Here is a 17,944-nt window from a genome sequence, read left to right as displayed (position 1 = left end):
ATTATTTTTGTTCCTCAGAATACATTATTCACTTTATTATATTAAAAATACCTGATATAACACTATAATTATAATTAAATATAATATGGAAAACAATATTATAATATTTGTTCAAATATAAACATATTATTGTAACGTATATACTATAACATTTAATACACTAATATGTTATATAAAATAGTCTGTACTATATTATAGTAATACTATAATATAAGAAGTATTATAATATTATTTTATACTAAATTTTACATTATACTATTTATTATATATTATATAATATGTATCATAAATGGTATTAATGTTGTAAAAAATATGATTCAAAAAGTACAATAAAACTATACAACCAAAAACATAATTGTACTTCAAAAAAAGAAAAAAAGAAAAATTGATCACGTTTTCTAAATTTAAAGAAATACCAATCAAGACAGCAAGAATTCCTTGCAATTTCTTCCTGCTCTGTCAAATTGAGAAAAGAAAACTACTAGATCCTCGAACATCGTCTAATTTTTATTTCCAACGAAAAATAATTCCTTCCCAATGTATTTTCAAAGCGATTCCATCTTTCCCAAAATTTTCACAGAACGAAGCTCGTTAAATGCATATTAAAATAATCACGAGCCATACTCCCATGTAATACCTCTTTTTAAATTCCACCATTTTTCCGCCGAAAGCGGATTCCATTTGTAACAATAAATAAAAAAAAAAAAAATTTCAAACAGCTCGGACATTTTCCTATGTAAAATTCAAATCGTTGAGTAATACGCATCTGTACAAAGCCACGAAAAAAAGCAGCGAGCCAGATAAGCTGCAAGTGTCTGGGATTGCCAACACGCGCGTCCAACTTTGCCATCGAACAGCTCGTTCAAAATCGGGGAGAAAAGAGAAAATTTGTATTCCAACTGCGGAGTTAGGGTGGATACAATACGACGTGTTCGATTTTTATAAAAATATCGCGATCTATCAATTTCTCGTGGTTCTTTGAACACTTCCAAGGGTGGCCCGAAGAAGGTTTTAGACCCATGAAACGATCATATGTAGACATGGTTTTAGTAACGTTGATCTTAGTGAAGTAAAAAATGAAAAGCTTGAAAAATTTCAAAATTTCTTACAGGACGTCTATTTTATAACTATCATTCACGAGGTCTCAAATTTTTACATACTATTACAATTATTATCTTGTAAATATATAATATATTCAATAGGACGAAATACTCTTCGTCCACGTTATGATCAATGTCATAGTTCAATAATTATGATAAACCACATGCTTCACGTATTTTAATCGAAATTCAAAACGCATTGTAAATAATAACAATGATAAATCTCAATTAAAAAAGAAAATAAATCCAGTAAAACACACTTTTATATTATTGTTTTCATTTTTCCAATAATATCTTCAGCATCTCATACATTCTAAATCGTCATCTAATACAACAAGATTGTGCACTATATTAGTAACTTACTAGTAAGTTAGTGACTCAGAAATTTCCCTAACAAATTTGACCGATGAATTAATCACTGGATGAAAATAAATTGAAAGGAGAAAAGATAGAGATTGATGAATCAAAATTGCGGGTCTAGAGTCATCAGGGTACCATCGAGTGGTACTTAGAAGAAGGATGGAAAAGAAGATTGAAAAATTCGGTCCTTTGACGTGCATCTGTGGTAACAACGCAGCAACCACAGCGAGTAAGCTGTTGCAGTTAATTTTGACCACGAAAGGGGACGTTTATTACAGGAAACGTCGACTGCTAGCCAGCTTCCGCGGATTTCCACTCGTCGAGTGGCTGAATTAACGTTCGTTAACGAGCAGACTCGCGGCGGAATTTCGGACCGGAGATCGCGGTGAGGATAGAGCGGATCCCTTGGTAAGAAAGGAAGCAACGCAACTTCCGGAAGGCTTGCGGTGGTTGGATGAATTCTTCGAGTGGATAGAGGCCTTTGGAACATGGTTAAAATGGTGGTTGGTTAGGTGCCTTTTTATGAGATCGGTGGTTATTTAATCCTCGTAATCTCATTAGTTTAGAGTATGGTCTTCTGATGATATTTCGTTCTTCCTTTTTCCGTATATCTTTATGTAAGTATTGGTGTCATATTAAATATATATTCATGACCTAAACATACCTTGCAGACTTTAGGATTTTTAATTTTTTCATAAATTTAATCAATTGGAAAATATATATATATTGTTCCTTCAAGGAAAGAAACAACATTATATTCACACAGTATGTTTATATGGTATATATGGTACATGGTATATGATATATGGTATATGGTATATATATTATAAATGAATATTTATATATGAAAACAGTATATGAATATTTATCATATTCTATATAAATGTACCATATAATATATAAAATTAATTATTTCTGAAAGAGAATCATTAATTAATTTATGATGCATTACAGTACATTTATATGGTATATGGTATATGGTATGTATATTATAAATGAATATGGTATATATTTATATGGTATATGGTATACGGTATATGGTATATATATACATATATTGTTATATTATTAATTGTTATATTATATGAATATTATATATGAATACAGTATATGAATAATTATCATATACTATATAAATGTACCACGTAATATATAAAATTAATTATTTCTGAAAGAGAATCAATAATTGATTTATGATATATTCTGCAGTCATGTTTCAATAAAAGGAACCCTAAATAGGTGTACATATACGTACCACCAATTCATGAAGGGAATAAAAAAAATTCTCAAACAAATTTCACATATTCAAGCTTCAAAATATGAACCGAACAAAACCAGAACTCGATTCATCCTCGGTAAAAAGAAATTCTCTTAAAAATACAGCCAACTCCTGCAGAAATAAAAGAAATGAAAATAATACTCGAATGCAAAGCTTGCTCGATTTTTTTACAAAAAACGAGGCGGTAGGAGATTAAAATTTACATTATTCGCCTCGTGGCACCTGGACCTTCTAATGGATGACACTTCCGCTGGTATTCCACGAAAAATTTCGATCTGTCCCACGGGAGGACGGGGATAAACGGTGGTGCACGGGAAACGCGGGAGTCCGGACGCCAGGGATGTAGAAGAAAAAGGGGCGAAAAAAGGGGGACCGGAGAAGGGGGGGATTTTTGCGTACGTTTGGTGGAAAAGTTATAGTAGATACTCACGAGTTTGGCGGTTTGCGCTGACAGCATGTCCGCGTACTGTATTAGTGCCTGGAAAGTGTCTGAAACAAAGAGAAAAGTATATTAGATTGTGTTCCAGGAATTGTTGGCTGACTCGTGTGAATTATAATGAAATATTACGTTACTTTGTACCGTAAATTGCTTAAATTAATTTAACACTTAGATATTTCGTTTTCATGTGTTATTATTTTTTACGTGTTATGTCCTTTTTATGTTATATTGTCTGTAACTATTATTTATATACTAATTATATTGTTATGTGTTGTTCCTAAATGTTAATTACTCTTTAAGTAACAAAATAGACACGTAGAGAAATAATTTAAATTAATTGCAGGATTAGGGGATGAAGTTGGAAACGGCCATCTTTATTGACTTTCAATACCATAATATATATTTTGGTGATTTTAAGTACAGTCAATTTTGAAATTTTTTAAAATTTTCTTTATGTAGTACATATTAGTATCCATCTTCATTGTGTGAATAATACTACAAAAATCTTTTGTGATACTCTTTATCTCGTTATTCTTGAATAATAATATATCGTTTTATTATTTATAATTAACATTATATAGGATATCATAATATTATATTAATATTTTCATTATGAAGTTTCTAATGAAGTTTCTAAATTAGTAACGGCAGTTCAAAATTGTGTAAAATTATTTGTAAAAAGTATTTAAATTAAATGTTACTACTCTTACTACTAAGTATTGAAACTACTGTTTAATTAATTAATTGACATATTTCTTCTGCTACTTTCTCAACAGAGACACAAGAATTATTTTAAAAATCTTGTAAATTATTTTATTCTTTACAACAAATATGTAAACCATTTCAAAAATATGACTTCGAGACAGTTTTAAAGAAATTCAATTCTCTGAAAAGGAATATCTATTTTCAGTTATCCACGTGAAAATTCAAATTCTAAAAAATCGTCAAAAAGGTAAATCTCAAATTCCCATCCCATGTATCTGTTACCCAACAAAAAGACCATTACGTCTGTGAAGAGTAGAAGATAAAAAATTGCCGCAAGGAAAATCTATTAAATAATTCATTAACGAAAAAAAGAAATTCCTTTAAAAACGGAAATAATAAACAGGACGTACCAAAACATGGATTATCGTTCAATTTTGAAAACCGAACGTCGTTCTCACGGCGGTTTGCGTCGGTGAAAATTAAATAAAGCCGAAATTAAATGGAAATAAAGGGGGATCTCTCTGGATTCGTGGTAATATGTTGTGACACCGGTCACTTTTTCCCTCTATGGAACAGAATTTTTATTATCTCCCCGATTCCACCCCTGTCCACGATCAAATAACGATGGAAATTGAATAACGTTGCTACCGGCGAAAAACTCGATCCCGTTGTTGCATTATATTGCTAATAAAACGTTTTTCTCTGTATTTTGTTGCTTTCTCTGTACTTTTTTCTTCCATTCTTTTTCCTTTTTTCTCCCCGTTTTATGGTAAATGAAAGGCGATATTAACGTTATAAATATACGTGCGCGATGGTCGGATGAAAATCGACGACGATTATTGTCGCATTGAATTTCCCATCAGACTTTTATTTCTTTGTTTCCATTCTTTTTCATTCTCTCTGCTTTCTCTTTTTCTCTAACTAAGTTTATTTGAACAAACGAGTGTACAAATCGAGATCATTTTCACAAAGATGTAAGCGATTCGAAAATTTTTGCAACGATTTAAAAGAGTTTGATATCAAGACACTTTTTGGAATCAGAATTGATGGATTCAATCCATAGGATTGAAACTAAGAAAATTTTTGTTATTGTTAAGTATTACTAACTACTGTGACAAATGAATAAATTTATGATCCTAAATATATTTGTGTATTTAAAGTATCCTTTCTTATAAGTTACAGAATATAGTTAAATAAAAAATATAATTTTTGTTACAAAGAAAATGTAATGACATAATAGTCTTAATTATCATTAGATTTATTGATCTATATAAATAATCAATTTTCAACAATGCAATAAATATTTAACAAACATAATCTCAACTTTTAATGCAAGAGAAATGAAATTGAGATGATCTTGTTGACAAACAACTAAAAATCTGTTTCAACTAGAAGAATTAAATTAATTCCTGGTAAATAATTTTCAATTTGACAATAATGGAGAAAAATTAACATAAGAATACGAAATTATATTATGCATTATATGTCATAGGTATTAAGCAATGCAAATCACAACACATGGTGTGTTCTATATTATGTGGTACACTCAGCAACGCACACTGTGCATCCTATAATACCAAAACAAGCAACGTACCTTACACACCCTGTACTATGTGATATACTCAACGACGCACAAAGTGCGTCTTGCAATATCCCAGCAAACGACACACCATCTGCACATCTGCATACTATACTCACAATTAGTGATATATTTGATCACATTATACGTCCTATATATACGTATATTTTACGTAACATATAAGTTGTATAAACTATACTATGTAAATTATCGAATGATGTAACCCGTATGTACCATACCAAGTATAGTATTCGATTTCTAATTAGTATTGGAATGATTCTATTCGTATCATATATACCTATATACCAAGTGATATGAAAGAGAATACACCCACAAAATAACTTATTCCACGCTATGTATATTATAGTACAACGCATCCCGTTCATCATATACTAAATAATGCACTCAACGACGCACCACTTACATCTTATACTAGGTGCTACACCCGACGACTTAACCATGTATCTTATACTACATCACATAACCCACAAAGCACTTCTGCACTATATAATGCACCCTACACTACAAAAAGTAATAGATAACATATATTATACGTATTGTGGAACCACTAAACATATTTTATGCTTCCAATACTAAATGATGTATCCCTAACGATGTATCCTATGCATCTTACAGTATCTAACGTAATTTATGACGAACTATGTGTGCCCAAACCTACTTAAAATTATTTTTACAAACAACAAGAAAAAAGCAGAACTGTCAACATTGATAGTTGATGCAACTGAACACATTTCTATGGTTGTAGGAAAACCCGTTGCATGTTGTAATTTGAAAAAATTTTAGTTTTCTTATTAATTGCATTGTACAATATATAGTTCACATATTTACCAGGAAAAAGATTAATAAAAGTAAATTTTATGTCTGCTAAAAAATATGCAACGTAACCGACTGTTAAGAAGAATTGATATTCAGAATTTTGAACTGCAATATTTCAAACGTGAGAATGTGTTAAGTGTGGCGACTTTGCACACAATCACAGATTCAAGGCTTCGATATATCTATTCAAATACATACACACAGGTACAAATTGTTCACCGGAACAAAGGAATTGAAAGACCTGTGGACGAAAGTTATTTAATTTTCGAATCGGAAACGTAAAGAGAGGGAGCAAGCGAACCGGCTCTTTATAGCTAGAATCCGTTTCTGAAACGTGTTTCAAACGAAATGAAATGAAAAATAGGAATAGCCGAGTTGCCCTGGGGCATCTTCCATGGGAAAGAGCGGAGGAAAGAGAAGAACCGTGCCTATGTTTTTAATTCGAGGCAGCGAGCTTGCAATGTCGAGAAACACCGAGTACCAAGTGCCTTACTCCTGAAATTCTACCTCTTCCATCTTGTTTCCTTTGTTTTTTAAAGGCTTCGTTTGATGAATGGAGTGGCGGGAACTCGTTAGAGTGGAGGAATACCGCTTTGGATTTTTAATTTCTACCGTCGCCGAAGAAAATGGAATTTGCAAACTTCCGATTGGGAAACTTTAGACACGTAAATTTACAACTGATGAAATGTCATTTGCTTGTTGAAGTTTCGATTGGAAAAATTATGTTCAGTTCTTAGATTTTTTGTTCGAAAAATTACAATTTCCATATTCTCAATTTTTAATTTCAGACAGCATCCATCTCCAAGTAATTTTTTATTTTTGATTTCTTTGTTCTTGAATTATTAATGTATTCAATTTGTAGGCCACTAATTTTGGAAACTATAATCCTGACATTATGAATTCAATCTTCTGATTTTTTAAATTTTAATTTCTAATTTCAATTTCGAAATTTTTATTTCTTTATTTTTATTTCTAATTACGAAATTTTTTGTTTCTATATATTCGGTATCTAATGTTCTAAGCTCTGAAGTTCTAAATTCGAAACTCAGTTTCTACATTCTTAATCACTGATTCTATAATCCTAAGACGTGGGATTTCTAAATTTCTTAGATGTCTATTTTTTAAATGCCAAATTATGAATTTTCAATTCTTAACTTTCAACTGCCAAATTTCCAAATTTGTATTTTTTAAATTATTAACGCTTAATTTATTTTTAATTTCTAACTTAAAATTCCAATTTGTTTTCTTCGATTTAGTATTGTTACTAATTACAAAATAAAAATGAAATGTTTATTATTTACACCATTAATATTTTGAACGTAATTGCCTTAATTTATCGATGATTCTTATCAACTAAAATTACTTTGTACTTAAATAGGTATTTAGACTAATTTCTGCTAGTTCCTCCATAACTGAACCTTTTACAATTTCACTGATTAGTAACATAGCTCAGAATCTAGAATTTCTCTTCCAAACCTGTACTCCATTTCGAATTAATTCCTTCTGTGACATTTCCATTTCTACTCATTAGTGGGTTTTAGTAGCATTTAGTAACCTACTTTACGTGGTTTCGCGCTCTTGCTAAATTTGATCGAAAATTCAATAATATCAAATTTCACAGAATAAACATGACGAACGTAAATAAAAGATACAACATACAATTCCATGCATATTCCTTAAACAAAAAGAAGAAAAAATACGCTAAAACCATACCTCGCCCTCATCAATTTCCCATAAAAATAAACGTTTACACGAACACCATCAGCGGTTCAATAATTACCTAAAAATCAAACAGTCAACTGCCAGCGAGACAAATAGAAAAAGAAGTATAAAAAGAAAAAAGAAAAAAAAAAATGAAAAATCGAGGAGAAAGGAACAAGAACGAAAAAAAAGAAAAAAAGAAAAAACGACCTGGTAAAAAGGGTATGGAAATCGAACGAACGAGTAGCCACTTGACCGAATGGAAGTTTAATTGGACACCGAGTGCGTCTTCGCTTTAATTTAGGAGCCGTGCCTCCGTGATTTCGCCAATCAACCGCTATTTGTCTCAAAGCCTGCTCTTTGAAAATCTCGCGTCCCTTTCAATCGCGGACAACAGCCCCTTTTGTCCGATCGAGCGTCCATTGATTGAACGTCTTTTGGCTATCCATGGCCAATTGTCGCCAAGAACGACATCGATATTGTTTTTTAACATCGAGGACATTTCTTCCCGCTATTTCGTTGCTCGTCGAGTATAATTGGTAATCGAGTAATTTGTTTCTCCCTGCTCGGATAGAGTGGCAGCAGTGGGGGAAGAGGAGTAATTAGGCTGCAGATCGAGGGAAGCCGGTTTAAATTGCAATTTCGATATCGGGGTTTTGCTTGGTATTTGTTGGCTTGGGATTATGGACGAGTGAGGGGATCAAGATTTTTAGGAAAAATGTAGTGAAGATACTTGCAGGGATTTAAGTATAGGTTTTTGGTTAAAAATGGACAGAATGTTAAAACAAAATTGTGATAAATAAATATATGTAAGTACAAACAAGTATAAGAATATATAATTCTGAAATAAGTACTAAACGTCAAACATTAAGTCTAATTACATACAAATGAGTTCAAGTATAAGTAAGTATAAATGAGTATAAATGAGAAACAAAATTTGCTTGAAAACTGGTTCCACTTTTCATTGCTATGATCAAACTTGTTACCAGATATTTTCAATTTTAAATAGGAATATGTATAAATAAGTATGCACAAGTATAAGTAAATAAAAATAAGTATACCTAACTATACAAGAGAAAATGTAAGTAAGTATAAGTGAATGTAAGTAATTATAAACAGGAAATTAGACTTAGAATTGGTCCTTTTTTGTAAATATTTCTTGCAATAATAATTTATATGCACAAGTATAAGTAAATAAAAATAAGTATACCTAACTATACAAGAGTAAATGTAAGTAAGTATAAGCGAATGCAAGTAATTATAAACAGGAAATTAAACTTAGAATTGGTCCTTTTTTCTAAATATTTCTTGCAAGAATAATTAATATGACTGATCATATTCTGCTAAAGAAATTTGGAAAAATTTTATTTGAATCTGACTAATATAGTTCTGTTGTCTTTTTCAATGAACTAATTAAAATCGATTGTTTAATATTTACCATTAGTAATCGTCGATTTATTTTGTTGTTTTCATTAATTTTTCATTCTCAGGAAGACATAAGATAATACTTTGAATTCCGTAGAGATGCACAAAACACGGAGAAGTTTGATTGACTGGAAATCGACGTTGCAAAGATGTAGCGGGGTCTATTTGTTTTTCATAATTGTCTGCCACGCAAATATTTCAAAAGCAAGAAGGAAAGGTTATCACGTCGCAAAATAAAATACTCGAGACTTTTGCTGTCTGAACCGGCATGAATTTGTAACGCATTTTTGCCTCGGGGTGAAACAGACTTCTACTGACTAACGGGTGTCCAAAAAGTTTATGCGCGAATATTGCTTCATACTACATTTCAAGATGAGAATTTTATTAAGACTATTAAAATGAGAAATACCTGAAACTTGAGAATATGTTCTGAGAATAACAGAAATTATACTTTGAGTTCTGATTATGAATAATAGATGCAACTATTGTGCTTAATTGACGTAACAGCTTTTAAAAAAGTTTAAAATGCTATTTTCTATTTTTCATTGTTAGTTTTTCATAGTTAGTAGTACCAACATTTTTCTGGTTTTTATGACTACAAAATAGGGAAAAGTATATATCCGAAAATAAATATAAGTATAAAATATTTATAGACGTGAACTGTGAATTACACAATATTTATTCACGAATGTAGAGGAGAAATAAAATTTAAAGAGTAGTAATTGATTTCATCGCTATTATGACCAACAGTATTCACAATTTCAACATTATTGGAGAAATGTTTAATCATTCACAATCCATTAGTATCATTCCATACACCTAACTACTATTATATCTCTAGTACCAATGTAATCACATATTTCTATATTCCAAAATATTATAATACTTAACTTTCAACATTATTGGAGAAATGTTTAATCATTCACAATCCATTAGTATCATTCCATACACCTAACAACTATTATATCTCTAGTATCAATGTAATCACATATTTCTATATTCCAAAATATTATAATACTTAATCAATAATTATCCAATCACCATTGAACACGTTTATCAACAGGTCTTGACCTGCGACCCAAGCCTAAATTAACAGATACAACCACTTCCACCTACTCAAAACCCTCTAGCATCCTCCCAAATACTTAACACCTACTATCACTTTACCACTTCCACTATTATATATTTCCATACTTCAGAATAGTGTAATATTTCCTCAATAGCTATCTAACCACAATTCTTTCGATTCCAACGCAATCCTCAATATCTTTTGAGTACTAACTTAAGTCGAAATTAATAGATACTAATACTCCCACTTCTAGTATCTAAGTGTCACTCCGTGTACTTAACACTTACTATCACCTTGCCAATATTGTACCATCAGTGACCATTACTGCAAATTCATGACACTTATTTACCAACTATATTTATTCACATTTCAATCTCTGTTATTGCATCATTAATCACTTGAACATAATTCATCCAATTTTTAAACTTCAATACATATTGCTTATATTTGTTGAACACGAACCACAGCAATCAAATGCACTCTTTATTCAGTTATTTTTGAAGATGCATTGACAGAGAGATTACGGATGTAGGTGTTTATGAGACACCCGTTCTATTCGAGTGCAACACCAAAAGTACCAACGGCGTCGGCGTCGTCGGGGCAGGATACACTTCAAGTGTACACTGAAGTACTAAAGTGCCGTGGCATGTCTGCCAGCAAGAGTGGCGTCTATACAGGGTGGTCCAGTAGCTATTGCACTGGAGGAGGAAAACAAGAGGCACTTTGGAACGTTCGAAACGCGACAGTCTTTCTCGGCTGTGTAGACTGTTTCTTTCGGGATAAACGCGGATAGCTTCGCTAGATTGTTGTAAAAGTTCTATCGAAATTTGGTAAGAAAATTCATTTATGCTTGGTAAAAAGTAAGACGAAAATTGGTTATAGACAGTATAATTTGAATGAAATGTTTGAAGAAGTTTCAGGATGGATCAATGTTTTTCTCTTTTAAAAAGATATGGGTAGTTCTTAAAGTTTTCCTAAGTAAAAGTTCTGTATAAATTGGATAAGAGAATTTATTGAATATGTGTAAGAAGCTAGGTAAATATTGGATGAAAATTAAATAATTTTTATGAAACTTTTACAAATGTTAAGGCAATGTCTTTTATTCTTCATCTATATATATAGTATAGTAGAGAGTTTTTTAGAGTTTAATCAACATATACTTAAATCTAAATTTTATTGCTGCACTAAAGTAATGTATAAATCACAAAAATAGGTACTTACTGTTCTTTGTGAAAGTGACGATCTTGAGGACCTTGCCAAAACGTGTGAAAATCTGTAACAAAAATGAAAACAATAAATTAGTATCTCAATATCCTTCTCAAGGAACGTTTAATATATCATAAATTGAAAATTCATGATTAAATATAAAGTTAAAAGGTACTACTTAAACATTAGTATCCTGTTCAAATTTAAAAATTATTCTCCTCCAAACTAATTAATCGTATAATGACAGATTTCCAAGATCATTTTTACATTCGTTCATGTTCAATTCAATTACCATATCTGGCATGGCTGACCTGACAGGAAATTAAGTTGAAAATTTCAATATTCAAATGAAAATTCGCAAATTAAACAGGAATTTTATTTTTTACACGAAATATTTTCCATTTGATGGAGATTTCATGAATTTTCGTTCCCATCCGTTGCTCTTTTTTTTTTTAATTGGAAAGCTTCGATGCTACAGATGTTTCGCGTCTCACTTGAGAAATTTTTCAAATACGCGTACACTTCTGCAAATAAACCAATTGCCTCTTCAAATAATCGTCAACATTGGATTTTATACGTGTGCGTTTAATTAATTAACGTCACTTTCCATCGCGTGGATGATTGGAAAATTCCTTTCGAAACAGATAAGGATTAAATTTTTATTACTCTGCTCAGCGTGAAATTAATCTGTTTATTAATTATGTATGAATCATCTTCGAATGGAAATTGTAGTTTGGAATAATATTCTGAACGTGGAGTATGTTTGTTAAATCTACAATTAAAAAAATTGTTTGCAAAAGAACAAAATTTAAGCAAATATTGAAGTGTTTGATAAATTTTTTATGGATGGAACTGAATATAAAAGATGGTTCGTTCTGCTTAACGTTAATTTGTTAGATTTGAATTTTATGCTGCAGAAGAAAAGGAGATATTAAATATACGATTATGAAAAGATTAATTTACCTGTTGAAAACCCCCACTATAATTAAGATAATTAAAAGCTTTCAATCCGCAGAAATTTTACGCCTTCGCTGAACCTCGAATTTTATTTAACTCGAAAAAGGAAAATTCATCATATAATTGATTGATTTCATCTTTTTTTCGTCCTTAGCTTTGGCATAATTAATAAATAAAATGAATTTCTAGAACAAAAGAATGTTCTAAGTTTTCCAAATAAGTCTACAAAGACATATTCCAAATCTTAGTATTGATTTCATTGTATAAGTTAATATTTCAGTGTATAACTAAACCAATTAGCTATCTATCAAACTCAATTTCCTTATTCAAAGACTATGTTATCAAAAATAAAGTAGTATATATATTACTAAGCATACGATAGCAAGAATTACATTACCAGATATTAGGTATCACTATAACTTCAGAATACCGAAAATAATCTCACAAAATTGTGATTTTACCAGTACTTAATAATATTCATTTGTTTCTTTCTTCAGTTTAGGAACCAAATATTTCAGGAACTTAACCTTTATTCAAGTCACAGGTAAAAATGAATTTAATAATGGTAAATAGACAGAATGATTCACTATTCTGCATTATAACATATACTATATTAGACAATATATTAGACAAGAAAATCAAAACAGTCACAAACTTTATAACAATACAAGAGTTAAATAATTATACCTCACACATTAATATAATATAAGAATCTTGTAACTGCATGTCAGTCACAATCAATAATATAGTAACCATTGTTAATAACTCAAATACCATAAGTAAAATATCCACCATTTCTAATATTACAAGTTTCATAATAGCAAATAAATCAACTAACCATATTTCAAATACTATTAAAATCCTAAAATCAAGTAACCACATTTAACTGTTGCTACGATAATAAAACACAGAATGAATTCAATTTTCATTGCTTTCCTTCTATCCCTATAGTAGTATCAGGACAAAACATTCATTATTATCGTACTATTGTATTAGAAGACCAAAGTTAAATCACTATATTCATCTGTTACTCATATAAAAGGATAGTTACATTTTATCAGAAACTGAATAATAACAAGAAGACTAAGCAACTATTTTTAACATATTTTGAAAACAGAAAAATTAAGTAATTATTTCAAGCTATTACCGAAACAATAGTAGTAAGGTGCATAATGAAAAATCTAACCTTATTTCATTCATCATGCATCCTATTACAACAAGAACAAAGTAACTATTCCTACTATATTATGAAACCAGTCAAATAACCAATTGAAACCAATAAAACCAAGTAACCATATTTATCTATTACCTGAACAATAATAACAAGGTATACAACTGAAAAAACTACCTCAATTCTTTTATTGCAAATCATAACACAGTCAAAAGTATAAAACAAACATAATACACTATACCTGACGTATTATGAAAACAACAAATTAAACAATCACAATTTCCTATTACAGGAGGAATATCGATAAGATATACAATTAAAGAAACCACCACAAGCATCACAAATCCTACTATAACAAGAGGATAAAAGAACCATGATCCATCTGGGAAACAGTATTAAACTATATACATGATTACAGTATTAAAATCAAATGGCCATATTAAGTTTGACTAGAACAATAGTAATAAGAGGCACAATTAGTCAACCTCTAGCATTTCTCTCGTCACAAACTCCATAATAACAATAGGACCAAGTAGCCAGAGCAACCCTACAGGATCATTCAGTGGGAACTAGCACAGGTGATCGCAAGGCTGTGGACCAAGGCAAATATTGGTCCTGGTATTATTAATACGATCAGATGGGCCACTCAGCCGACGAAATGTATGACAATGATGCCGATTCGAGCCTGATGGCGATTATCAGCCTGCGGCGTACAAGCGGCTGCGAGCGGAATTTTCGGGCATGCACGCTTCGTGTCGTTGCTTGAGGCTACAATAACGCTTTTAGAATCTACTCGATTATCCTTTCAACGATTTTGGGAAACTGGGGAAGAGAGGTTCTAACGCTAAAAGGGGAGAGTAAAAGGTTCGTGACACAATGTGTGGTTGAATGAAGCTTTAGAAATTAATTTTTTTTTCCTTTTTGAAAGAGAGGTTTTGTTGGGCTTTCTTGGGAGTTTGTGGTTTAGTTTTAAACCGTGTTTTAGGAATTGTAGAGGCATTCTCTATTGTAAAAGGATCTTAATTTTCTCATTCTTTTCAAAAATTTCTTAATTATATGAGTTTCGCTTGACCTCCATTTTTGAGTTTTCTAAACTTCTCTTTCTCTGTCAATTTAAATTCCTGAGATTTAAATATTGTGTACTCAAAATTCTAAAGCTTTAATTGGTTATATGTTCGTTTAATTTTCAGTGTCAATTGTACTCTAATTATGTTGTATTTTAGTTTTGAGTTTTTCATTTTAATATTACTAGTATCACTTTTAAGTTCTCTTTTAATTTTCTAATTGCTAAGTATTGCCATTGCTCAATATAAATTTTATTTCTCTTTGCTTTAAAATTCCAATTTTTTATTTCTCTTTTAACTTTCCAATTCCTCCGTTTTCTATCACACAATTTTCTCATTTCCAATATTCCTACAGCTCAAGTTTTCAAACTTAATTTCCTCACTCTACAATCTTTCACTTCCAAATTTTCGAATTTCTAATTTTTCCATCATTGAATTTTCAAATCCACATCTTCAAATTTCCCTGAATCTGAACCTGATCCATTAACTATTCAAGATCAATCGTCGACTTCACTCTCTATATAACTTCATTCTTAACACCTAAAATATTGACTTTCAAATACACGAATATTTTTTCACACAATTTTCAGGATACGAAGCAATACAGATGAAACTATAAAATTTATAAATATTTATTATAATATTTTTCAAGTAAGTATAGCATAATTTTCACGGAGCGAATCAACGAAGATTGCATCTCGTTCGAAACGGTGTTTAATCGAGCAAGAAAACCGTCATTACTCCTGAGACACAGATTAAAATAATAATTGCGACCACGAAGCTAGTCCCTCGTGTCGCCTACTGTATCCTGCTTTACATTTCCATTTCGCGGTTATTTTGTGGTTGGACGAATAAAAATACGTCAGACGATCTTTTTCTAGTTTACGCGAAAAACTAATTATCTGAGCTTAGAGTATACAGTTAAACGAGGACGAGGGTCTTTTAAAAAGGGAACTCGGTTTCTTGCATGCTGTACGTACAGTGTATCAACTGTGGTATAGTATTTAGCATAACAGTTCGACCAGAAACGCCACTAAAAATATTTTACCGCGGAGATTCGAGCGAGGAATTTTTTCTAAGTGGGTTTGCATTGGGTTTTATGGTTATTGTGCAGGTCTCGAGTGGCTTATTTTTGGAGTTTATTGTTTTTTGATGAAGATTGATGTTGAGTTGAAGAAATCACGTAGAAAAATTAAAAATTATACTGCAATATTTGTATTTATAGTTAATATTATGACTAACGTATTTTATACTGTAAATATAACATAATTTAATATGGTTTCGTACATATAATTATGATTTATGATTTATACGAACATAATTTGTGATTGTTATAACGATGAAGTATTGTATATTACTTTGTGATATTTATATTTACAACATTTAGTTGCAAAATACACTTTAGAGTAAGTAATATTATGAACCTAGTAATTTTGAATGTTTAATTATTAATTTCGTGTGTGATATTATAAATATACTAATTTGTGAAAATTAAGTTATCAACGTCTAATTTACTATACTTATAAGTAGGAATACTTCAAAATGCTTTTCAAAACCAGATCGAATTTAAGAACTTATGCAAAAATTATTTATTTAGGAACGACAAATATTTTAGTATTAAATAATTACGAATTCTAGACCTAGAAATATGTTTTTACACTGGATATGATGTAATTTTACATTTGGTAATATCACTAATAAATATGAATAAAATATACTTGTAAAATTAGCCCGGATTTTTACTCCCTGAAACTAAATATTAATGGGAGCATAATTTACATATTAGTATTTAAATATAAAATGGAATTGAATAATACATTCGACAACCAAACTACGTGAAAAAAACTGAGAAGAGATTATATGACATAAATAAGAACTAATTTTACTCACAATGTCCTTGAAAACCAGTAAAAAAGTATATAGTGCATAAAACGCCTAATAAAAAAATACTATACTGCATAATATAATAAATAATTGGTATGAAAGCCAACAATTAATTAATCCCAAAATATCAGTAACATAAAAAATAAAAATTATAAAATCAAAAATGAGAAAAAAGTGAAGGCAACTATAATTAACAAAATTGAGCAAATGAACTAAAAATATTATACCCGAATCAAAAAAGGAGGTCAGGGTGTGACGATCTTCCGAATACTCTCTACCAAACCCTTTTACTACCCTTCCTCCCATTTTCATCCATCATCCCTTTTATTTTCCAACGCAGCGGATTTATCGTGACGCCGACGAAAAATATAAATTCTTCATTCGTACCGTCACAACGGCGATATTGAATATTCGATGAGAGCTAAAACGCGTGACACTGCTTGCATTAGCGACCTACCCAGTCTACGAATCCAGGGCCCTTCCGTCACGATTCCATTCTCATTTGCAGATATTTCTCGCGTCGCCCCGTTGCCATGCATTTTTATGAGATTTCAGTTATTTACCGACGGAATTACACGCTTCGACAGAAAAATATACTAGGGCTACTACTATACTACTACTGCTACTACTACTAGTACAATCACTGTTGATTCCCTTCACGTTTGACTCTCTCGTAGGAGATTATGGTATTACAGTAATTGGATAAATCGTTCATTTCTTTCTTTTTGTATTTCTTTTTTTATTTATTTTTTCTTTTCTTTTCTCGGGGGGGGGGGGGGGGGGGGAGAGAAGGATGGTTAAGTGTATTGGAAAATTTGTTCTTTTGACAAATACGAATGAGACTTTATACCGTCATTGCTAGTCTGTGATGTGTGCTTAAATATGGAGTTTACAGATAGTAATGGAGAATAAATAAGTATATATAAATACGTTTCTATGTGAATAGAGGTCAATATAAATTTTTTGCAAAAATAGAAAGTCTGAAACCAGTTGTATCAATTTGTTTGATAGTTTCAGTACAAAAAGAAATGGTTTTTAAGTTAGAGGATTTTTTAGGGAAGTTCAAATAAGGGATTTCAATTATAAATGGAAAATAATGGATCGAAGAAGTTACGATTAGATTAATAAAATTTAAAAAATCAGCAAAGAAATGCCTATTTTATTTTTT

The 17,944-nt window shown here is 30.8% G+C and overlaps 1 protein-coding gene across 2 annotated transcripts in view; it reads right to left on the bottom strand.

Annotated features, from left to right (window-relative positions):
* The window catches only part of heph (polypyrimidine tract-binding protein 1 heph), a 325,042-nt gene that overhangs the window by 21,287 nt on the left and 285,811 nt on the right, over positions 1 to 17,944 (bottom strand). For both annotated transcript variants that reach the window (XM_017901140.1, XM_017901141.1), the window contains exons 6-7: positions 11,716 to 11,767; positions 3,170 to 3,228 (exon numbers count right to left, since the gene is read on the bottom strand). In XM_017901140.1, coding sequence (XP_017756629.1) covers positions 3,170 to 3,228; positions 11,716 to 11,767 — 111 coding nt within the window. The remainder of the gene's footprint in view (positions 1 to 3,169; positions 3,229 to 11,715; positions 11,768 to 17,944) is intronic.

The sequence above is a fragment of the Eufriesea mexicana genome, unplaced genomic scaffold (genome assembly GCF_001483705.2).
Source record: "Eufriesea mexicana isolate 0111107269 unplaced genomic scaffold, ASM148370v2 scaffold1482, whole genome shotgun sequence".
Lineage (NCBI taxonomy): Eukaryota > Metazoa > Arthropoda > Insecta > Hymenoptera > Apidae > Eufriesea > Eufriesea mexicana.
Note: the sequence above shows the minus strand (reverse complement) of the source record. Positions and strands in the feature narration are given on the sequence as shown.